The sequence below is a fragment of the Beauveria bassiana genome (assembly GCF_000280675.1).
Source record: "Beauveria bassiana ARSEF 2860 unplaced genomic scaffold BBA_S00111, whole genome shotgun sequence".
NCBI lineage: Eukaryota > Fungi > Ascomycota > Sordariomycetes > Hypocreales > Cordycipitaceae > Beauveria > Beauveria bassiana.
The window spans coordinates 374-18939 of record NW_007930946.1 but is presented as its reverse complement, the minus strand read 5'-3'; the positions used below and the strand labels follow the sequence as shown (position 1 = coordinate 18939).

The 18566-nt window shown below is 50.8% G+C and overlaps 6 protein-coding genes across 6 annotated transcripts; 4 read left to right on the top strand and 2 right to left on the bottom strand.

Annotated features, from left to right (window-relative positions):
• Positions 1-652: 652 nt before the first annotated feature.
• Positions 653-3480, top strand: BBA_10268 (cutinase transcription factor 1 alpha; the record flags this gene model as incomplete). The annotated part of the gene is made up of 6 exons (XM_008605365.1): positions 653-670; positions 843-982; positions 1295-2261; positions 2326-2663; positions 2739-2900; positions 2961-3480. The coding sequence occupies 6 exons, from the start codon at positions 653-655 to the stop codon at positions 3478-3480; spliced, it is 2145 nt and encodes a 714-aa protein (XP_008603587.1).
• A 585-nt stretch (positions 3481-4065) lies between these two features.
• Positions 4066-8993, top strand: BBA_10267 (amidohydrolase-like protein; the record flags this gene model as incomplete). The annotated part of the gene is made up of 8 exons (XM_008605364.1): positions 4066-5313; positions 5509-5608; positions 5643-5685; positions 5900-6219; positions 6329-6492; positions 6545-7495; positions 7659-7716; positions 8071-8993. 8 exons carry the CDS (start codon positions 4066-4068, stop codon positions 8991-8993), a joined length of 3807 nt encoding a protein of 1268 aa, XP_008603586.1.
• A 679-nt stretch (positions 8994-9672) lies between these two features.
• Positions 9673-11442, top strand: BBA_10266 (sugar transporter; the record flags this gene model as incomplete). The annotated part of the gene is made up of 6 exons (XM_008605363.1): positions 9673-9873; positions 9929-10199; positions 10250-10360; positions 10410-10812; positions 10866-11174; positions 11226-11442. The coding sequence occupies 6 exons, from the start codon at positions 9673-9675 to the stop codon at positions 11440-11442; spliced, it is 1512 nt and encodes a 503-aa protein (XP_008603585.1).
• An 885-nt stretch (positions 11443-12327) lies between these two features.
• Positions 12328-14126, top strand: BBA_10265 (RING finger domain protein; the record flags this gene model as incomplete). The annotated part of the gene is made up of 3 exons (XM_008605362.1): positions 12328-12367; positions 12685-13868; positions 13947-14126. 3 exons carry the CDS (start codon positions 12328-12330, stop codon positions 14124-14126), a joined length of 1404 nt encoding a protein of 467 aa, XP_008603584.1.
• Positions 14127-14446: 320 nt separating this feature from the next.
• On the bottom strand, positions 14447-16327 carry BBA_10264 (uncharacterized protein; the record flags this gene model as incomplete). Its single annotated transcript, XM_008605361.1, has 1 exon — positions 14447-16327. One exon carries the CDS (start codon positions 16325-16327, stop codon positions 14447-14449), a length of 1881 nt encoding a protein of 626 aa, XP_008603583.1.
• A 609-nt stretch (positions 16328-16936) lies between these two features.
• Positions 16937-17857, bottom strand: BBA_10263 (uncharacterized protein; the record flags this gene model as incomplete). The annotated part of the gene is made up of 2 exons (XM_008605360.1): positions 16937-17638; positions 17702-17857. 2 exons carry the CDS (start codon positions 17855-17857, stop codon positions 16937-16939), a joined length of 858 nt encoding a protein of 285 aa, XP_008603582.1.
• Between the last annotated feature and the right edge of the window lie 709 nt (positions 17858-18566).

Below are 18566 nucleotides of genomic sequence, written 5' to 3'. Positions count from 1 at the left end.
ATCTCTTTTATAGTTATAATCTTTAATATTGAGATAATTTTAACCTTAGTTATACTAAAAAGTATTAAGTAGTATAGTAGTTAGTATATACCCTTCTTAATAAATTTTTATACCTTAACTAGACCTATAGTTACCTTACCCTATATCCTTTATAGGTTAGTTATTACTACCTAACTTTTATTAAATTAGAATAAGGTACCTCTAGTAGGATTTAAACCTATAATCCGTGTACTAACCTACATAGAACTCCCTAATATAGAACTACTATACTATAGAGGCTAAGATTTATAGATTAGGTATAATACTTAACTATAACTTAATTTATTTTAGTCTAATAAAGATAAAAGTAGGTTTAATATAATTAGGAAAACTAGGGCTTTCTAACAGTACTACTTATATAATTATAACCTTAATAGTTATCCTTATAAATCTCTTAGATTTTACTTCTTAGATTAATAGCTTAATAGCTTAAGTCCTTAATCACGTAACCTCCTTATCCTTTCTAGGTGCTAGTGTATCAGTGGTCCGCCTTACTTAGCCCCGTGTACATGCTATAGCGTTTGTAACATTATAGTGTAACGATGGCTTATTCCTAATCTACAGTTAGTCTATTTCTTAGGTAGTGAGTCAGGTTAAATACTACGGAATAGCAATGAGCAGTAACTTCAGCGTAAGGAATCGGTAGTTGATTACCCCGCAACCCCCCGATGCGCCCGGCCTAGGTTATAAGGGGGTGGTGGGCCAGGAGCTTCCTTACTCCCGTGCGTAGTTAAGCCATTCAAGAGACTTTAGACGGTCCAACAGGCAGTAAGTGGCTGTAAAGCCACCTGATGAAATAGTAGGAGGCTAATTATGGCTTGGTTACACACGGACTCTTGTCAGTTTCCCGTCTCCGAGACCTTGCCCTCGAAGTCTCCATCGGCTATGGTATTAATGCAAACCTGCGCCTGCCTGCATGCTCTAGAAACGGCAACTTCAATCGGTACGACGAGAATGTCTCGGCCGAACACTTCTCAAACTAGCAGGGTCACACCTGGCGTGATGACCCGCAGTTCCCGCAGACCTCAGGCTTGCGAGAGATGCAATAGAAGACGCGTCAAATGTGATGCCTCACTCATCGGGCATCCGTGCTCAGGCTGTCTTAGTTCTGGAAACCTTGATTGTCGTTTGGTGCAGTCAAAACGCACAAGGTGATTGCCCTCCTCCGTGCAGCACTACGAGAGACGACTGCGTTTACGCTGCGCTTAAGCACGCTGCAAAGCACACTAATAAACGAGTTACTGATCGTCAACAGAGGTTCTCGCGGACGATTTGTAGCCGCGGTAGAGAGCGAAGAAAAGCAACAGAGCTCTCAGGCTGAGCGTCATCTTGCCATCATATCCCCTCAGCAGTCTATATCAAGACAGTTGAATGTGACAAGCCCGAAAACCGCCCAGGATACAGAATTTCTTCTCAACCTCGGACATCTTTGTGATGATGATGATGATGATGATGATGATGATAATGCGCCTACTGAAAACGCTACGACTGCTGTAACAAAAAAGCAGCCCCGCAGCCACAAGGTGACCCAACTACGACCTCAAAGTAGAGGAGAGTCTGTCTTTGCGGGTGAGAGTTGGTTCGCGTCATTTCTTGCACATAATGCTGCAAATGGCCACGTCGGTAGTGTTTCGTCGCGGAAAATCACATCTGAAAATGGTGGAAATCGAGCACCGTCAACTACCGGGGCGCCCGAGCGTGAAGCTTTGCCAAATGCCCAGGTTGGCAACCCTGCCCCAGGTTTACCGAAAGATCTACCCCAGAGGAATCTGATGCGGCGACTAATCGATGTTTTCTTCGAACGCTTCCATGTCTACTTTCCTATTCTGCACAAATTCAAGTTTCTTTCGTCAGTCGAGGATGGAAGTGTGTCGATGATACTTCTCCGGTCAGTCCTATTCGTGGGATCAACACAATGCGATCCAGAGATATACCATCTCCTGGGTTTCAGCAGCAGAAGTGACGCTGGCGACCACTTTTTCGGTTTAGCCAAAAACTCATTTGATGCTGGCATTAGTACGACCGACCGCACTGATATGATACAATCATGCTTTCTCCTGCACTATTGGTGGGGTCAGCCCACAGCTTTCCAGGACTCTTTATGGTGGTTCATGGTAGCCATACGATCGGCCCAATGCATAGGCATGCACAAAACCACCCGGTACAGCGCCATATCCCGAGATCTGCAAACACTCTGGAGGCGTATCTGGTGGTGTCTATACGTGAGTGATACAATCTCTCTCTAAACATCACCCACCAATCTGACTGGAGATGGGGGACAACTAGATTCGGGACCGACAGATTGCATTCGCATTGGGCGTGCCAATGGTCATCAACGAACTAGATTGCAACATCGAAAGTTTGACCACGGACGATTTTCCCGATGTGTCATTGGAAACTGCAAGCTACGTGATGGAGCAGATTCAGTTGAACCGGACAGCCTCGCAGGTCTTCTTCCGACATTGTTCTCCAGCTCGGCTGCCACTGTATGCCTCTGCAGATACCCGGCGTCGCGCACAGCAGGAAATCTCCACCACTCTTCGAGCATGGCATGAGGGCTTACCACACAGATTTCAGAAAGAACGTGGCCATCATCTATATCTTACGCTCGAAATGTGCTACTAGTGAGTATGATGACGCACCCTCCGCAGGTTCCCTTGAACTTCGGGAGCATGATCCTGTGGTAGTAACGAATTTAGTTTCCTAGAAATCAGTCTTCAACAGCGACTACAGAGTCATATCGGCGAGAGCGACATGGCTCACCAAGATCAGAACCCCGTGCTTGAAGCTGCAAACAGCATTACGCGCCTGGCTGAGGACGCAATGATGTATTGGAGCCCAGATTATTTTCCAATGATGTGGTAAGTGTCTAGGGCCTGTCATTGATCCCGGACATTCTGCTCACGACTTCTCATTATCAGGGTGACTGCTTTATTCGCTGCGATGAATATTCAATTCGTATCATACAGAACCTTGAATGAACAAGGGCGCGAAACCATATTGGCGAAGCTCCGCACAAGCCTGATTGCCCTCAAACAATTCGAGGAATATTATATACTCGCGCGCTGGCTAAGAATCCTGTGGAATGACATCTTCGACAGATCGGGTGCAAAGCCTACCAATCAACGAATTATGACGCCGCCGCACATGAGCACCCGACTTTCCCCTACTGATGAATTACAAATCCAAGACCCCGTGGTGACCCAGCCATTGGCTGATTCAGGACCTACATCACAATTCTCGCAGGCGGGAGGGTTAGATTATGGTAACGAGTGGTTGCTCGAGACAAATCCCTATTTAACAGCAGATTGGTCAAATCTGGTGTTTCCCTGGAATTATGAAGCAGACCTGGCTATGGGGTTGACCACGCCACACTTTCTAGACTCTGAAGGCTTGCAATTTCCCGCAGACTCGGGACGAGATAGGCATCATACCCAGTAGAAAATGTAACCTGTCTAAATTTATTCTGTCAACTTCTGCCCCGCGAAGTGCAACGAGGCTATGTGCTCCCATTAGCTGTAGGTCCCATTCGACGTGTTGCTTCTAGATCGGCGCATCAACCCACTTGCCACACGCTACGTCATATATTGGACTTGCCGCATCAATAGCAATCAATATAGAGGTTGGTACCATTGAAAGGCGCCAGACATGATGGTGGTGTGAACATCCGTCCATACATGTGTGTATTCGCGTGGATCAACAGTCCGAGACCCCGACGAAGACTTAGCTGAACGCCCGCCTCATGGCAATTGAGTAGCCTGCAGCATAGCGCGCGAATCCTTCGGGTTCTGTGTCCTTTTCCGTGTTCCGTGCTCCGTGTTCCGTGCTCCGTGCCCCGTGGGCTACCCCGCGATTTGCTGGCAAGCCTGAGGGTGCTATGAAGACCGTCGCCTTGCTCTCTACCTTTCAACAGCTCCATACCTACTTAAAACATCTTTCTAGAACGGAACACGACACTCTACCGTCGTGACTTCAACAATTGACGTGATAGACGGCTGCTGTGAAGCAACATCACAAGCTTGAGACATGTCCGACGCGCAAGATTCTAGCTCACTGTCTGGGGCTCGCTCGGCGGTGAAAACGCCCCTGCTCATTCCAGGCCGAGGTGACCCTGTCAAAGACGCTATTCTTGTATTCTCGGCTGGAAAAATCGACTATGCCGGACCTGTGTCCGGACTTCCTACCTCGTTGAGTGTGCCGCCGGAGCGAACGGTCGACGTGCCTGTCTTGTTGCCAGGTTTGTGGGACTGCCATGTTCACTACATTGGGCATCTTGAGCAGAGCATGGCTGGCATGGCAGACCCTCACCCATTCTTGGCTGGTACTCGTACGGTCCATGATATTGCAGCCACATTGAACGCTGGATTCACCAGCGTCCGCGAAACGGCCGGCTGGGGGGCCGAGCTCTCTCAGGAGATTGACGCTGGTCGACTCATTGGGCCCAACATCTACTCTGTGTGTGCCGCGATCAGCTGCACCGGAGGCCATGTCGACCATCACACGATGCCGGAACATCATTTCCACGAACTTGGCTGTCGCGGCCTCCCACTCGTTGTGGCTGACGGTGTCCCCCAGTGCATCAAAGTGGTCCGGCAACAGTTGCGCCGTGGTGCGAAATGCATCAAGATCTGCACCAGTGGAGGCGTGTCCAGTGACCGTGACGACCCGAGGCACCAGCAATTCTCCGACGAGGAGATCCGGGCTATGGTCGAGGAGGCAGCAAGGTCGCAGCGAGCGCTGGCTGCTCACGCCCACGGCAAGCCTGGCATCATGGCGGCGGTCCGTAATGGTGCCACCACTGTCGAACACGGCGTTTATCTAGACGATGAGGCGATTGCGCTGATGAAAGAGAAGGGGACCATCCTGGTCCCGACTCGTTCCATCGTCGAAGACGGCCTAGCAACCGCCGAGTCATGGTCGACTAGGGCGTACGAGAAGCTTCAGCAAGTAGCATTGCACCATGCTCACGCCTACCGGTCCGCTGTAGCCGCCGGCATCAAGATCGCGAGCGGGTCGGACTACGGCATCAGCAAGAGAGGCACTCCGCTGAGTCATGGCCATAATGGCAGGGAGCTAGAGCTGGCGGTACAGGTGGGTGGCATGACACCGTTGCAGGCGATTGAGGCGGCAACAGCCACGGCCCCGGAGGTTCTCGGTCCACAAGCCCCTCAGAGCGGCATCCTAACACAAGGATACGACGCCGATTTCATCGCGTTAGCGTCTAACCCCTTGGACGATATCAGCATTATTGCTGACCCAGACAATGTGACTCATGTATGGTTGGGCGGATCACTGAAGAAGTCGCCGGAAAGGCCAATTATGATCCTGAATCGCACGAAGTAGTATGACTGATGGAGGGTGTTTAGTATGAAGGGTTGACAGTCCTCCGCTGCTTTCACCGGGCAGTCTACGCAGCATACCGTAACAATTTCCCTTTATATAACATAATTTTCATTCTATCTCTTATAGGCCTACGGGCCACAGCTAAACCCTCCTAATAATCCTACCCAGGACGTGGTCGTACTTTACACCTGTGTACGGATTCACGTACTGGTCACACTTTTAGGAGGTACGCGATGCTTCTTACTTTATGACATGGTAAGATCCTTGCAGAATGTTCAACGTATGCGGCAGCGCTTCATCAAGGTAATAAAAGTTTCAGTCGCGCCACCTTCGCACCCCGCCTTTGTGTCCCGTTCCGTGCTCCGCTCCGTGTTCTGCTCCGTGTTCCGCTCTCACTCTAGCGTAGAAGAGGCCACCGGGATTAGAATACTCTTGTAGTTCGGGCACTGGTATGCTCTTTATATCTCCCGCGGACCACATAAGGACTTGGTCTACTTCTACCTCCCATCCTTATTAGATCTGTTTCAATTTTCACTGCCATGATTACCAATGCCAAAGACAAGAATGCAGCGACACCTTCAAATGTCGCCAATGCCGTGAGGGAGGAGATCGATAAAGAGTCCGTTCTGGTCGCTCACATTCAGGCGTCTCCCTCCAGTGTCGTGACACTGGCCGAGAAACGGCTACTGCGCAAGATCGATTTTCGTGTTTTGCCTATCCCCATTTTGCTGGTAGGCTTGTCGTCGATTGACCGAGTCAATATATCCTCCGCCAAGGTTGCTGGAATGGCTCAGGATCTGAATTTGGGGGGTGCTCGGTATAACATCGCCGTTCTGGGTTGGTACCCTTTTCATTACCGGCGCTCTTTGCCTGTCGCTTTTTCTTTTGGGTCGAAGCTGACCTTCAAGCGAGTGAGCAGCTTTTTTCACAACCTATGCTCTATCAGAGCTACCGAGCAATCTCCTCGTCCGGCCCATCGGCCCCGTTCGATACTTGTCTATCCTCCTTCTGTTATGGGGCACTGTCGCGACGTGTCTTGGGCTTGTACAAAACTTTGCCCAACTTACCAGTCTGCGCGTTCTTCTTGGCCTTTTCGAAGGCGGGCTCAATGTAAGGTCTCCCCAGAGGCTCTCCCACCGGCCCAGCACTAACCTTGCGTAAGCCTGCCTGCGTCTATCTGATCTCGTCGTGGTACAAGCGCTACGAGACGCACCGGAGAATTGCCATATGGTACACACTTGCGAGCATCATCGCCGGATTTGCCGGGGTCATTTCTTACGGCTGTAGTAAACTGGAGGGGCTTGGAGGACTCCGGGGTTGGCGCTGGATCTTTATTGTGCCAGGCCTCATTACCATCGCTTGCGTCCTACTCGTCTATTTTTTTGTTTCTGAGTTTCCCGAGAACGCCAAGTGGCTGAATCCAGACGAACTCGACCTCGTGCGGGAAAGACTTCAACAAGACCGCGCCGAGATATTGGATGACAGTGCAACATTAAGAGAGTCCTTTGCTTCACTGAAAGACTGGCGCGTTTGGACGATGGCCATGCTTTACTTTTACATCGCTGCCGCATACTATGCCTTGGCGTTCTTTACACCAACCATTCTCAGTGCGTTTGGCTTTTCTGTGGCCTTGAGTCAAATTCTTCAGACGCCGCCCTATATATTTGCATCCATCTGTTCAGTCGCAACGGGCTACTTCGCTGACAAACTCCATCGACGAGCGCCGTTCATGTACGGTCATGCGGCTGTGGTCATCGGCGGGTTTCTACTGATGGGTTGGGGGCCGGATACAGGTGGCAAACTTACCGGCGTTTTTTTGTCTATCGCTGGCATCCAATGCATCATCCCAACCGTGCTGACTTTCATGTCCAACAATATAGTGTCAGTCAAGGATGGAAAAGTGGCCATCGCTTTGCAGATCGTGATGGGAGCTATAGGCGGGCTCGTCGGCTCTTTGATCTTTCGGCCGCAAGACGCGCCAACTTATAGACCAGGCATGTACGCTGCATTTGCGCTGATAGTCCTGTTCGTTGTCAATGTCTTCGTTGTTACTGAGTATTTTCGGCGTCAAAACAAGAAAGCGAATGAGGCGGGACTGATAATTGATGGAGTAGTAGGATTTCGCTACACACTTTAGGAACCTTTCGGGGTGTTACACGTGCGACAGCCACACACGCACCTTCCTAGATGGGTGCTGCATAAGTTCGCGGACCACGAGCTTCGCGGCCACTAGTATTTTACGAATAAACTCTTATCTCTAATAAATCAGCTAATAGCTCATATCTGATAAAAGGTCTTTGTACAACGTCTCGGCCCAGTTGGGTACCATTATGGGTATGTGGCGGCCAGGGAAGCTTCAGTGTCGGGCTCTACGTACTACCGAACACCCGACTAAGAATACGCGATCCAGAGAACGACAGAAGGCGCCCGAAGACCAGCCTTGATTGAGGCTAGACATTCCTCCTCAGAACACTGGCCAATTCGGTCAATCGGGTCTGTGCACATGACCGAGTCGCCATGCGCCCACCACGAGCCCGTGGTCGGTTTTGGTCGGCTTTGGTCATCACCGTGCTTATTGCTGCTCAACAGTGATCCGCCCAAAAGTTCTGCTGAAACATGGCTAGCAATTTTCTTTTATTTTATGCACAAAAAATGACCCTAGATGACTTGCTGCTTTGAAATATATAGCTTCAGGAAGGAGGTTGCTGGTCAATCGCCATCATCTTCTTCTCCCGTTGTCCTTCACCTTTACATCGTTCGTCATGGCGTTGCCTACACCACCAGATGCAGCGAATATGACATTATCATTTATCTCATTGAATGAAGAAAAACCCATCAGCATTGTTCTTCTCCATGGAGGTTTCACGTGCCGTCTCGAGTTCGCGCTCGTCATTCCGCACCTCTCCGACTTCCACTTACTCATCCCTGACCTCCCACTGCATTCCGCCTCACGACAAATAAAACCAGGAACAATCGAAAACTCGGCCTCCCTTGTCGCGCACTTCATTGGTCTGCATGCCCATGGTGGAAAGGCTCATGTCGTTGGCGTTTCTATGGGTGGGTACGTCGGTCAGTGTCTCGCACTACACCAGCCTGACCTCGTTCTGTCGCTCTTTGTCACCGGTGCTGCTCCTTTAGCTGGAAAGCGATTGCTCATGGCTCGCTGGCCCAGATTCACATATTGCTTCATGATATTTATGCTACACGTGATCCCTACTTCGGTGTATCGCTATCGCAGCTCACAACTTGGCTTGATGATAGACGACGAGTTATTGTCGGAGATGAGGGCCAACTTCACTTGGGAGCTAGTCAAGGATATGTTCTCTTGGGTCTTGTTATTTAATCTGGATCATGTGCGTCAGCTTCCGGTACGGGTTCTATCGATCGCGGGAGCAAAAGGAGACGATGTGCCCAGCATAGAAAAGACGGCCGAGACATTAAGGAGCAGGAGGACTGGCCAAGGCGAATTGTGGCCCGAGGATGGGTCCGGAGCAGTCATCGTAAGGGATGCAACGCATGGATGGGACTTGCAATTCCCAGAGCGTTTTGCTCTAGGGGTGTCTGCTTGGGTCTCTGGCAAGAAATTGCCTGAAGAGTTCGAGAGGCTGTAGTAGCCGTAATTTCCTGTCAAACACTCATATTACAGTAACTGAATAAATTGTTATTGCTTTTTTCCGACTTCAAAGAAGAAGAATTTGTCTAGAGCCTTTCGTTTCTTCCCGTAACAAAATGTACAATATGGCCCTTGGTACTGAGCGAAAAACATTGGTAGATGGTGGCTCGGTGGTGTAGTGGTGTAGTGGTGGTTGCAGTGCCACTATTTGGCGAACAAATCCAGGTGGCAATGTCGAAGGATTCGGTGGCGACTCTATTTTACCCTGGGCTCACTGCAGCGTCAGCTAGGGTGATTCAATAAAACTCAAAACAAGTGTTTGCTGATTGCCGCAGATATTGCCATAGCCGATGCAGTATATTTATTGATATGGTGTGAGTGGCTGGATGAAAGTTGGGATCTAGACCTGGCTACGGGATGTTATGCACTCAAAGTCTGGGGTACAGCACAGGGTTGCATGGCTCGTCCGGGGTAATTATGGTGTGGGTGACAGCCAGCTCAGCAGCGCCGTCCATCACCATAGCCGAAATGTTTTCGTGTCAATCACAGTGCGGAGAGCCATTTTCAGTTGCTGAGCTCAATATAAAAGTAAACTGCAAAGATCAATCAGCCACGTCTCTCGGTCTTCTGAACTTTTGCATAATTCATCCGTGGTGACAGCAGCAACCTTTCGAAAGATGTCTTCGTCGAATGTGGAGCAGCAGAATGATACTGTGGAAGCAGCGACGACATCACAATGGTTACCAGGCAAAGAAAAGGAGCAGAACCCACAGCTTCACAACTTTGCTCTCGTTGATAGAAGTATTCAGCAGATCGGACTTGGCAGATACCAATGGCGCATGTTCTTGACTTGTGGCTTTGGCTTCTTCCTGGATAGTGTAAGAGGCTGTCGCATAACTTATTACCATGCCGCATCACTACTGACCAACGCAGATGCTTCCTGCCTCTGTTGGAATAGTGTTACCACAAATCGTGAAGCAGTGGTCTGTAAAATATCCTAGCATGATCTTGCTACCAGGTGGCGTTGGCGCTTTGGTAGGAGCTCTTCTTTGTGGAATGTTTGCGGACTTTGTTGGCCGTATTGTCATCTGGCGGTGTTCTCTCCTACTTGTCGCCGTCTTCACGCTCACAGCTGCGGCGTCGCCCAATTTTACAGTGCTCTCCGTCTTTCTGGGCCTTCAGACACTGGCCGCTGGTGGGAACTGTAAGACGAAACATTCGCACTGATGTACAGGAGCTGACCTTTTCACAAAGTTGCTGTTGACCTCGCAGTTTTTGCTGAAATGCTGCCAAAAGGCAAAGGTTACATGATCACGGCAATCACTTCCTGGTCGAGCGTTGGAGTTGCTTTGGGGGGTTATCTAGGTTCGTGCATCTGCCAAGTAACCAGTCCATTCTGCTAACCTCTTATTAGCCTGGCCGCTCATTACCTTTTACTCTTGCCCACAATATTCTACTCCGCAAACATGCAGGAACAGCGACAACATGGGCTGGCGCTACCAATATGTCTTGATTGGAGGGCTATCGCTGATAGCAGCGCTGATCAGAATTTTCGTCATGAAAATGGAAGAGTCCCCCAAGTGGTTGGTGGCTATGGGGAGATTCGACGATGCTGTGGTCATTTTAAAAAAAATGGCCACGGTCAATCGTACATTGGTTGATATTTCGCCTCAGGACTTTCAGCCAATCACGGTCATCACAACCGCAGAGAGCCACAACGTCAGCCATTTGGCCTTGATCAAGAGATTGTTTGCAAATAGAAAGCTTGCTTATTCGACGTCTGGCATTCTTCTACTTTGGATGTGCAAGGGCATTGCGTATGCGGATTCCCGCTTTCATAACCGTTGACAACCGCTGACAAGTTCGACAGTACACCCTTGTACGGCATCTATCTTCCCATCTACCTTCAGAACAACGGCGCCAAGCTAGGAAACGGGAGCACATTTCAGACATACCGAGACTATGCTATATCAAACACTGTGGCTATACTCGCACCCATTTTTGCGACAGCAATCATCGATCTCCCCGTTATAGGAAGAAGGCGGGGTGTAGCAATTACAGCGGCCTGCGCTGCGGCCTTCTGCGGCGGCTTTACCTCTGTCCGAACAGCGGGCGCCAATATAGCCTTCTCTAGCATGGTTAGCTTCTGGCAAACTGCATGCTACGCAATGGTGTTCTCGTGAGTGTCCCAAAAGTACAAGAGATGAATCTATGTCGCTGACTCCCGCAGTTATACACCTGAAGTGATGCCTACTGCTTCGAGAGCCACTGGCTGTGGGCTAGCCTTTGCCTGTGGCAGGTTAGCGTTCTTGGCTGCACCCTTCATTGCAACATTCGGTGATTTGAAGACTTCTGTCCCGCTCTGGGTCGTTTTTGGTCTCCTGGGCTTGATTGCGGTTACTGCGCTGTCCCTTCCCTATGAGCCGAAGGACTTTCCCGAGGATTAACTTGTACAAGTGCTGTGTAGCGTCCGATTAAAACGCTGCACATTATGGGGACGCCAGAGAATACAAGGCCTCCTCGTGGGGTTTCTTTGCTACAATTAGTCGAGCAAGTGCGTAGATTTACTGATAGTACTCGTATTAGCAGGAAAGAAGTCCAGTACGTGTGTTTCTTTTTTTAGGTGCTGATATGTTGGTGATATTACTTGCCGACAGGGCCAGGCCGGCTCAGATAACTACCTACGGCTTCCAGGCGCGCCTGATCCTGGCCCTCGACAGCTGTGGCTTCTGTCTTTGGAGGGTTACAGGGGCTGGAGTTTCAAGCAGTCGTTAGTGCCTCACCCACTCAAGTTTACGACAGTCCGGTAATTGCAAAACTTGAGAAAGAGAAAAAGAAAAAAGAATCGGATGCTTAGTACTAAAGCGAAGCTCTGATGATTTGTGAATTGAGAGATATACAGCTCTGAAGGGCGATTCGCTTTTTAGAGATACCCTTACCGTCCCGCCGATTTGTGAAAGACTAGGCCCAGCAAATCTAGCCAGTGAGTAACGCAGGTGGGAATAGGGAGCTGTTTGAGCACAGCGTGGAAAGAGAAAACGGAATTAAATCACCGTGTCAGTGACCAACGAAGTTTATCACTGTCATTTTTTCGTTGACAAATTACAGCCTAGGCTAGTTACTGGAATGTGTTTGGTAGACAGACGCCTTAGGGTAGTTTCGGCCGACTTATAGGCGACCAAACAAAAGCGCCGAGATATTTATTTGATGTATCCGCTACATCTTCCTGAAAAGTGAGAAGCTTGACCTGGAGACACGCCAGAGCTTGATTACTCCTTGGATTGAATCCAGTTACGAACTTGCCGTCTATACGCCGACTACTGCTTGTAGGAATGATTCTCACGTCTCACAACACCTTAAACCGTACCCAAGGTAAACACCGGCCACTGAGTCGAGCATAAGCGCCTGCGACCCACAGTCAAATGCGCCCCCACCATCCAGACCAAAGACATCACCATGTTTTTCCTCGCCACACTTAAGATCTGACCTCTTTCGAAACCGTGCCGGCGCGGAAACTGCGATTTCGGATAAATTAAACTCAAGAAGCTGATTTTCTGCAAAGCCAAAGATTTCAACCGACCTCAGACGCCTCTGAAAGAGTGAGATATGGTCCACCAAGAAAGCACGTAACCACGAACGGAGTTCCCGCCCGACCTCAGCAACCCTTGCTGCCTTGCCACATTCCCTAGGCTCTACGTCTCAAAACACCCCGCCGCAGCCGATGCCTGGCAGAGGCTTCTCGTTAGACTCGGTATCGTCCGACCTTCACAACTTCCCCTTCGCACTCGGATACACACCCTCACGGCTCGCTCAGCCGCCAGCCTCGCCCGTTCGTCGACGCTCACAGAGAACCGCCGGCGCCCGCGACGACATCGTGACACTGCTACACGAAATCATGACGACCCCCGAGCACAGTGGCTTCGAGACACTGAGCGATGATGAAGACGATATGATCGAAATCGTCTCAGCGAGGCCGAGTAGGCCCGCCAGCGCCGTCTCCACGCCGCCACTCACCCTTCCGCTGCCTGGCAGCCGGCCCTCGTCGATTGGTGCCGTGCGCAGGAGGCAACAACAGCACGTAACATCACGACATCCTCCACAGGTGCCCCAGCAGAATGATGCCGTTATTGATCTTACGGAAGAGCCTGACTCGCCGGTTGAGGTGCGGCTGCCGCGAACAGCCAGTACCGGAGAGGCAACCGCACGACTTCCACCGATTCGCCCCCACCGCCATCCTCGCCGTACAAACTCACAACGGCTCACGCCACCACGGCTCTCCCGCAGTGAAAGTATCATGCTTGCCTCGGAAACTAGTTTTATCGATCTTACTGGCGATGATGATACTGCCAACACCACGAACAATAACGAGCCGCCCCGTCGCAGCAATCGCAATCACCAGCGTCCCATGATACCACAGCATCCTGACAGCACTGGCGGCACCGACCATCTCGTGGATTTTGAGTTCTTGAATCCGCGCCAAGCTATTCGCTATGGCTTTGCGTCGTCATTTGCCCGGGGCTTTGGCCGCACGCTCGCCGACATTCTCAGCGCAGACTTCCTCACCAGCCAGCCGCCGTCTCTCCCCTTGCCGACCGGGCTTCCTGCGCGCTTGTACGCCCAGAGGCAGCCGCAGCAGCCCAGCCCCCCGCGCGAGATGCCTTCTCTGCCGCCGACTCGACCAGGCTTCACGCGTGATACCGTCGTCGACCCTGGCGATGATGCGGAGGAGCGCGTCGTTGTCTGCCCGGCCTGCGATTCGGAGCTTGCCTACGACCCGACTGGCGGCACTTTGCATAACACCGCGACAGGTGCCAAGAAGCGCAAACGTATCGCTGGCGATCACCATTTCTGGGCTATCAAGAAGTGCGGACACGTAAGTCCTTCTCCCCTATCTCATCCTCCCATCATCCATCCCTCTCTCCTCCCAGCGCAGCTGCCAACTCACTTGTAGGTTTACTGTGCGGAATGCTTCGAAAACCGTCGACCAACAAAGGCCAATCCGGATGGTGTGGGATTTGCCGGACCATTGGGAAAGCTGCCCCAGCAGGCACCGCACGATCTGCGCTGCGCAGTTGAAGGCTGCGATTCCAAAGTGGCCAACAAGACGGAGTGGGTGGGCATTTTCCTGTAGCCGTGCCGTGCCGCCCGCCGTCTCTAACGACGATCATGATAATGCTTTCTGTTCAAACTAGACCCTGGTCTATTTCCTGGCAACGCTCACAACTTTTGCTTTAATTACATGGAAGGTAGCGGCACAAGTATAGGGTGCGGAAATGGATAACGGATAACGAACGGCGTTGGAGGTCTATTTGGGAAAACATGAGCGTCTCTGTCTTCGTCAGCCTCATATATCACTTATTACATAACATACGTTCGCTCTTGATGAACAAGTTGCACTTGCGTCACATCGTGAAGTCGTTAGTCTAGTGCATACCGGCTCCTCAGTTTAACCTAGCAAAGCGCTAGATCCCATGCCGCAGTCTCTACCCAGTCTCCACCATACTCTGTCTCCTGGGAGCATTGCATTTCTGGCTGCACATTTTCCTTATCCGCCTGGTGCACCGCAGCCACTCTGCTACCTGGTGAGGTCTTGTTCTGATCCAATTTATTGCGTGACCGTACCGGGGACGCTGGCTGTCGCCAGGCTTCGTCGTTGCAGATGCTACGTTGCATCAGGAGCCCTGCTTCCTGTCGCTGGCGCTCCTTTTCCTGAATCTTTTCGAGAGCGGCGGAGCGCCGGCTGCGCTGCAAAGCGAGCGACAGCTGCTCACGGTAGCTAGAGGACGTGAAGAAGCGGGAGGATTGCAGCTGTGGCGAAGGAGTAGAAGCAGCCGGCTCTGGCATGGAGACTAGCTGGGTAGATGCGTTTGCTGCTGTTTCATGCAGTTGTCTTATTTGACGCGGTGATTGCGCAAACGGGGAGAAGTCTGAGAGCGAAAAGTGCGCGGTGGAGGGGAATGAGCCAAAGTCAGGCTCGAGAGCCCCCATTTCAGATTTTGCATTTGCGATTGGTCCAGGACGCGAGTCACGTCTGAGCTCTGTATTCCCGTTGGCTGTCGTGCCAGCTTGTACATCGAGTGCTGACGCCTGTAGCGTGACGTCCTGCTGTCTTTGCACTTGTTCCTCTTCAAGCTCGCGGAGTTGCTGCGAAGATGTTGGGAAGAACTCATCCAGATTGATTAAGATAGCTTGCGTACCCGCCGGTGGTACCGTCTGTCGCGCCCGGTATGGCGATGATAGGATCTCGACCCTGCCCTGCGAAGGGGATTTTCCCTTGTCTTGTTGAACGGTTTTTGAGCCACATTCTGCTATATTTTGTGGCTCTTTATATTGTAAGGCGTTTGCGGATGTGTTCGCTATTGTATAACTGGTCCGTGGATATGGTCGCACCGACTGCGGCTCTGCGGGTGTCTGAACCCCACTGAGAAGCTCGTCTATTTCTTCCAGCATGTCCGTGTTGATCTCTTCATCAAGGAAGTCTTGCGGTGTTATCAACTCAGCTGCCCTCTCCACACGATACTCGACCGATCCTTCCGTTCTATGGCCACGTGGGTTTGCATTAAAGAGCTTTCCCGCCTCGTCCGCGGGGACTACCTCAAGCGCTGCGTCAAATGTGGCCCGTTCTATAGGTTCTCGACGACTGACACCGACATCATGATTCTCTAAAAGTACATCAATCGGTGTTTCTGTCTGCTCGATGGCCGCTTCTTCGGAATGTATCGTCATTTGATCGGGCTCGGCGGGTATATTATATTCGGCAGGAGAATGCTCTTTGTTCGGTCGTGCCAATTCGTTGCGTAGTATATCTTGTGACGTTTTCTTTTCTTCTTCATTATCTTCCGCTTCCAATATTGACCCCAATGCTGTAGGATTCACTCCTAGAATTGCCACATTCGCAACGTCTCGATCCGCCGAGCTCCCCAGCGGGGCCTCAGGCGCCGCTGTCATCACTAGACCCTCCGCATCTCTCTTTTTCTTTGAGCCATTCCCGCGGACGAATCTTGCAATAGTATCCTGACTGGGACGAACATTCACCAAGGGCAACCCGTTTCGACGCTTCTCCTCGCGTTGCTGCATTTCCTTTTCCTTTTTCCTTTCCCTAGCCGCGCGCGCTTTCGCCGCCGCTTTTTCCTTTTCAAACTCTTTACTAATACGGTCCTGCTCTTCACGCTCCCACTTGATTCGCTCGGCGCGCGTCATGGTTGGAGTCTTGCTGGCGGCCCTGTACGCATTGCGCACTTGTTTGGACGTCATCGGCCGCGTGGGGGTCGCATTGTCGGCATTGTAGCGCTGAACCTGCGGAATGACGGTAAATGTGTTCTGGCGCGCCATATTTGAAATCGATGCATAAATGCGCGGTCTTCGGCGCGCGCGTAGATTGCCTTCGGCTGAAGTAAATGGTGTGCTGACCGTGTGGTGATGGCATTCTGTCGACGCGTTACTCGCACGAGGTCACGTGCGGGATCGCTGATGACGCCACAACTCGCTGTCGTGTACGCTAAAGTCGAATTAGTGGATACGCATCTTCACTACGACGGTGTGCGGAACATTCTCTCCCTTCAACCGATGAGCGCTAATCTCCTTCGCCTCTACGTATACACCTATCTACTCGATCTCTTCCCTGCATGGAGAACATACCCTTGATTCCTAAATAGTTGTGGACTCAATATGCGGACTTGACCGGGGACGAGGTACCTGTGGGTCACCTATTAGACAATCAGCAAGTACCTTGGAAGATCCTTTTTCTTTCTCAGCAGGGTACGATACGTATCGTGAAAGTTTTTTCTGTTGCTGTTGATGGTTAAGGAGTCTCCGAATCCAAGATCAGGCCATCAAGCGAGTAAGAAGGTAGCGTCTCTTACATCACGACAAGCTAGCGCATGTATACGCATCACTGCATGGAATGATGGCTGATGGCTTATACAAAGGATGGACATTCTTCTAGTCTACTTTTTTAGCTGAGCTTTCCGATACCGCACGTAGTGGTCCGAAGACGGCGGCTCTTCTCCATTCTATATACGTCCAGAGAGCCACAGCGCTGCCGGCAGCAGTCAATGTCCAAGCAAGAGCAGACACTTCTACTTCGAGTTTCCCACTGATATCACGTGGCAGTCGTAACCATTCACTCTGCACGTGTTCAGGCAAACTGTGTAGAACCCAGCCAATTCCAAGTACCAGTACTGCAATCAGTCGCTCAATCGCGATGGCGTATCCTGTCATGCTGTGAAAGACAGCCCACCTTCGATGCGCCTCGATCTTCTTGCTCCGAATTGAGATGTAGAGTTTGTAGAGGCTGAGAAAGTAGAAAAGGCCGAGAATAACAATGGCGACGTCAAACGTAGGCCACCAGAGGAGCGGAATCGGAAGTTTGGCGTTGTAAAAAGTATGGATGTGATACCAATCATTATGAGTTGTTACCAGCTTCTGACTTGTCATATAGTACCCAGCTATGGCTAGCTCAATCGACAGCAAAATGACAGTGTACCCGCTGCGACGGTGGAACTTGGGCCAACGCCGTCGAATAGATGTGCTGTGCTGCATTGGGATCAAAATGCTCCATAAGATAGCTGCCGCACCTTTCGCGCCTTTGTAGAGCCAATCCGGTGTAGTCTGAGAACGATGGTTGAGAATATTTAGACTTGACTGTTAAGGAGCAGAATTAGCTTTCCAAATTTTACGCATAGCCTACAATATTTGTCGACTTACTCTGGGATCGCGGAAGCTTGTCAACACCGGCCAATTTACCCCGTCGCCAAACGGGACCCTGGTAAATGTCATCGCACCTACGACAACCATCCATATACTGAGCGGAAGCCCGATCCATGGCGAGATCTGCACAGGTGGCCGTGAAATTATGGCCATTTCAATTCCAATAGAGAACGGAATGGTAATAGGGAGACGATGGAATGGCTGACTGTGGCAGGTACTAGGAAATAATTAATAGTTTATAGTCTTCGGAGAGCCGATTAAACAGTTGATGCCGCCCCGCCCCGCGCCCTGCCTAGACCTCGGCAACATCCAATAATTTTGGTTACGTCAACAACGTCCAGATCATCATTCGCGCACAAGAACAGCGATTCGACCTTGTAAGTCGAAGTATTTTCCATCTCCATGTCTCTGTTGAGTCTTTTTTAGAGCGGAGAACGGGTCGTGTAACTCAACCATGTGTGCCGTTCCTTGCCTCATCGTTCTTGCTATCCGTTCCTAAAGTCGCAAAGGAGCTTGCGAAACGATCGTCATCGTCCACTCGCCACTCAGACCTAATTTCATCATTGCGTTCTAGCATGTCCATTACTGTGACAATTAGAACGTGCCTGTGGTGCGCATTGTGTGCGCGGGAAGTACGAAGCTGTAGATTGTGGTATCGGGCCTCTCAATGCTTCCTGACCAAGGAAGCTAGTTCCTCAACTTGACGATGTGGTAGTAGACTGTTCTCCCATGTGCTGCCAAGTTCTGAGACGCGCGAGACAAAAGCGCGAAAGTATCAGAAATTAGCGGTCGCTCGCCCGTGCGGTATCTGCATCTTCTCTTTTTCTCGTTAGAAGTTTTTCTACTCATGGCGCCGGCCAGA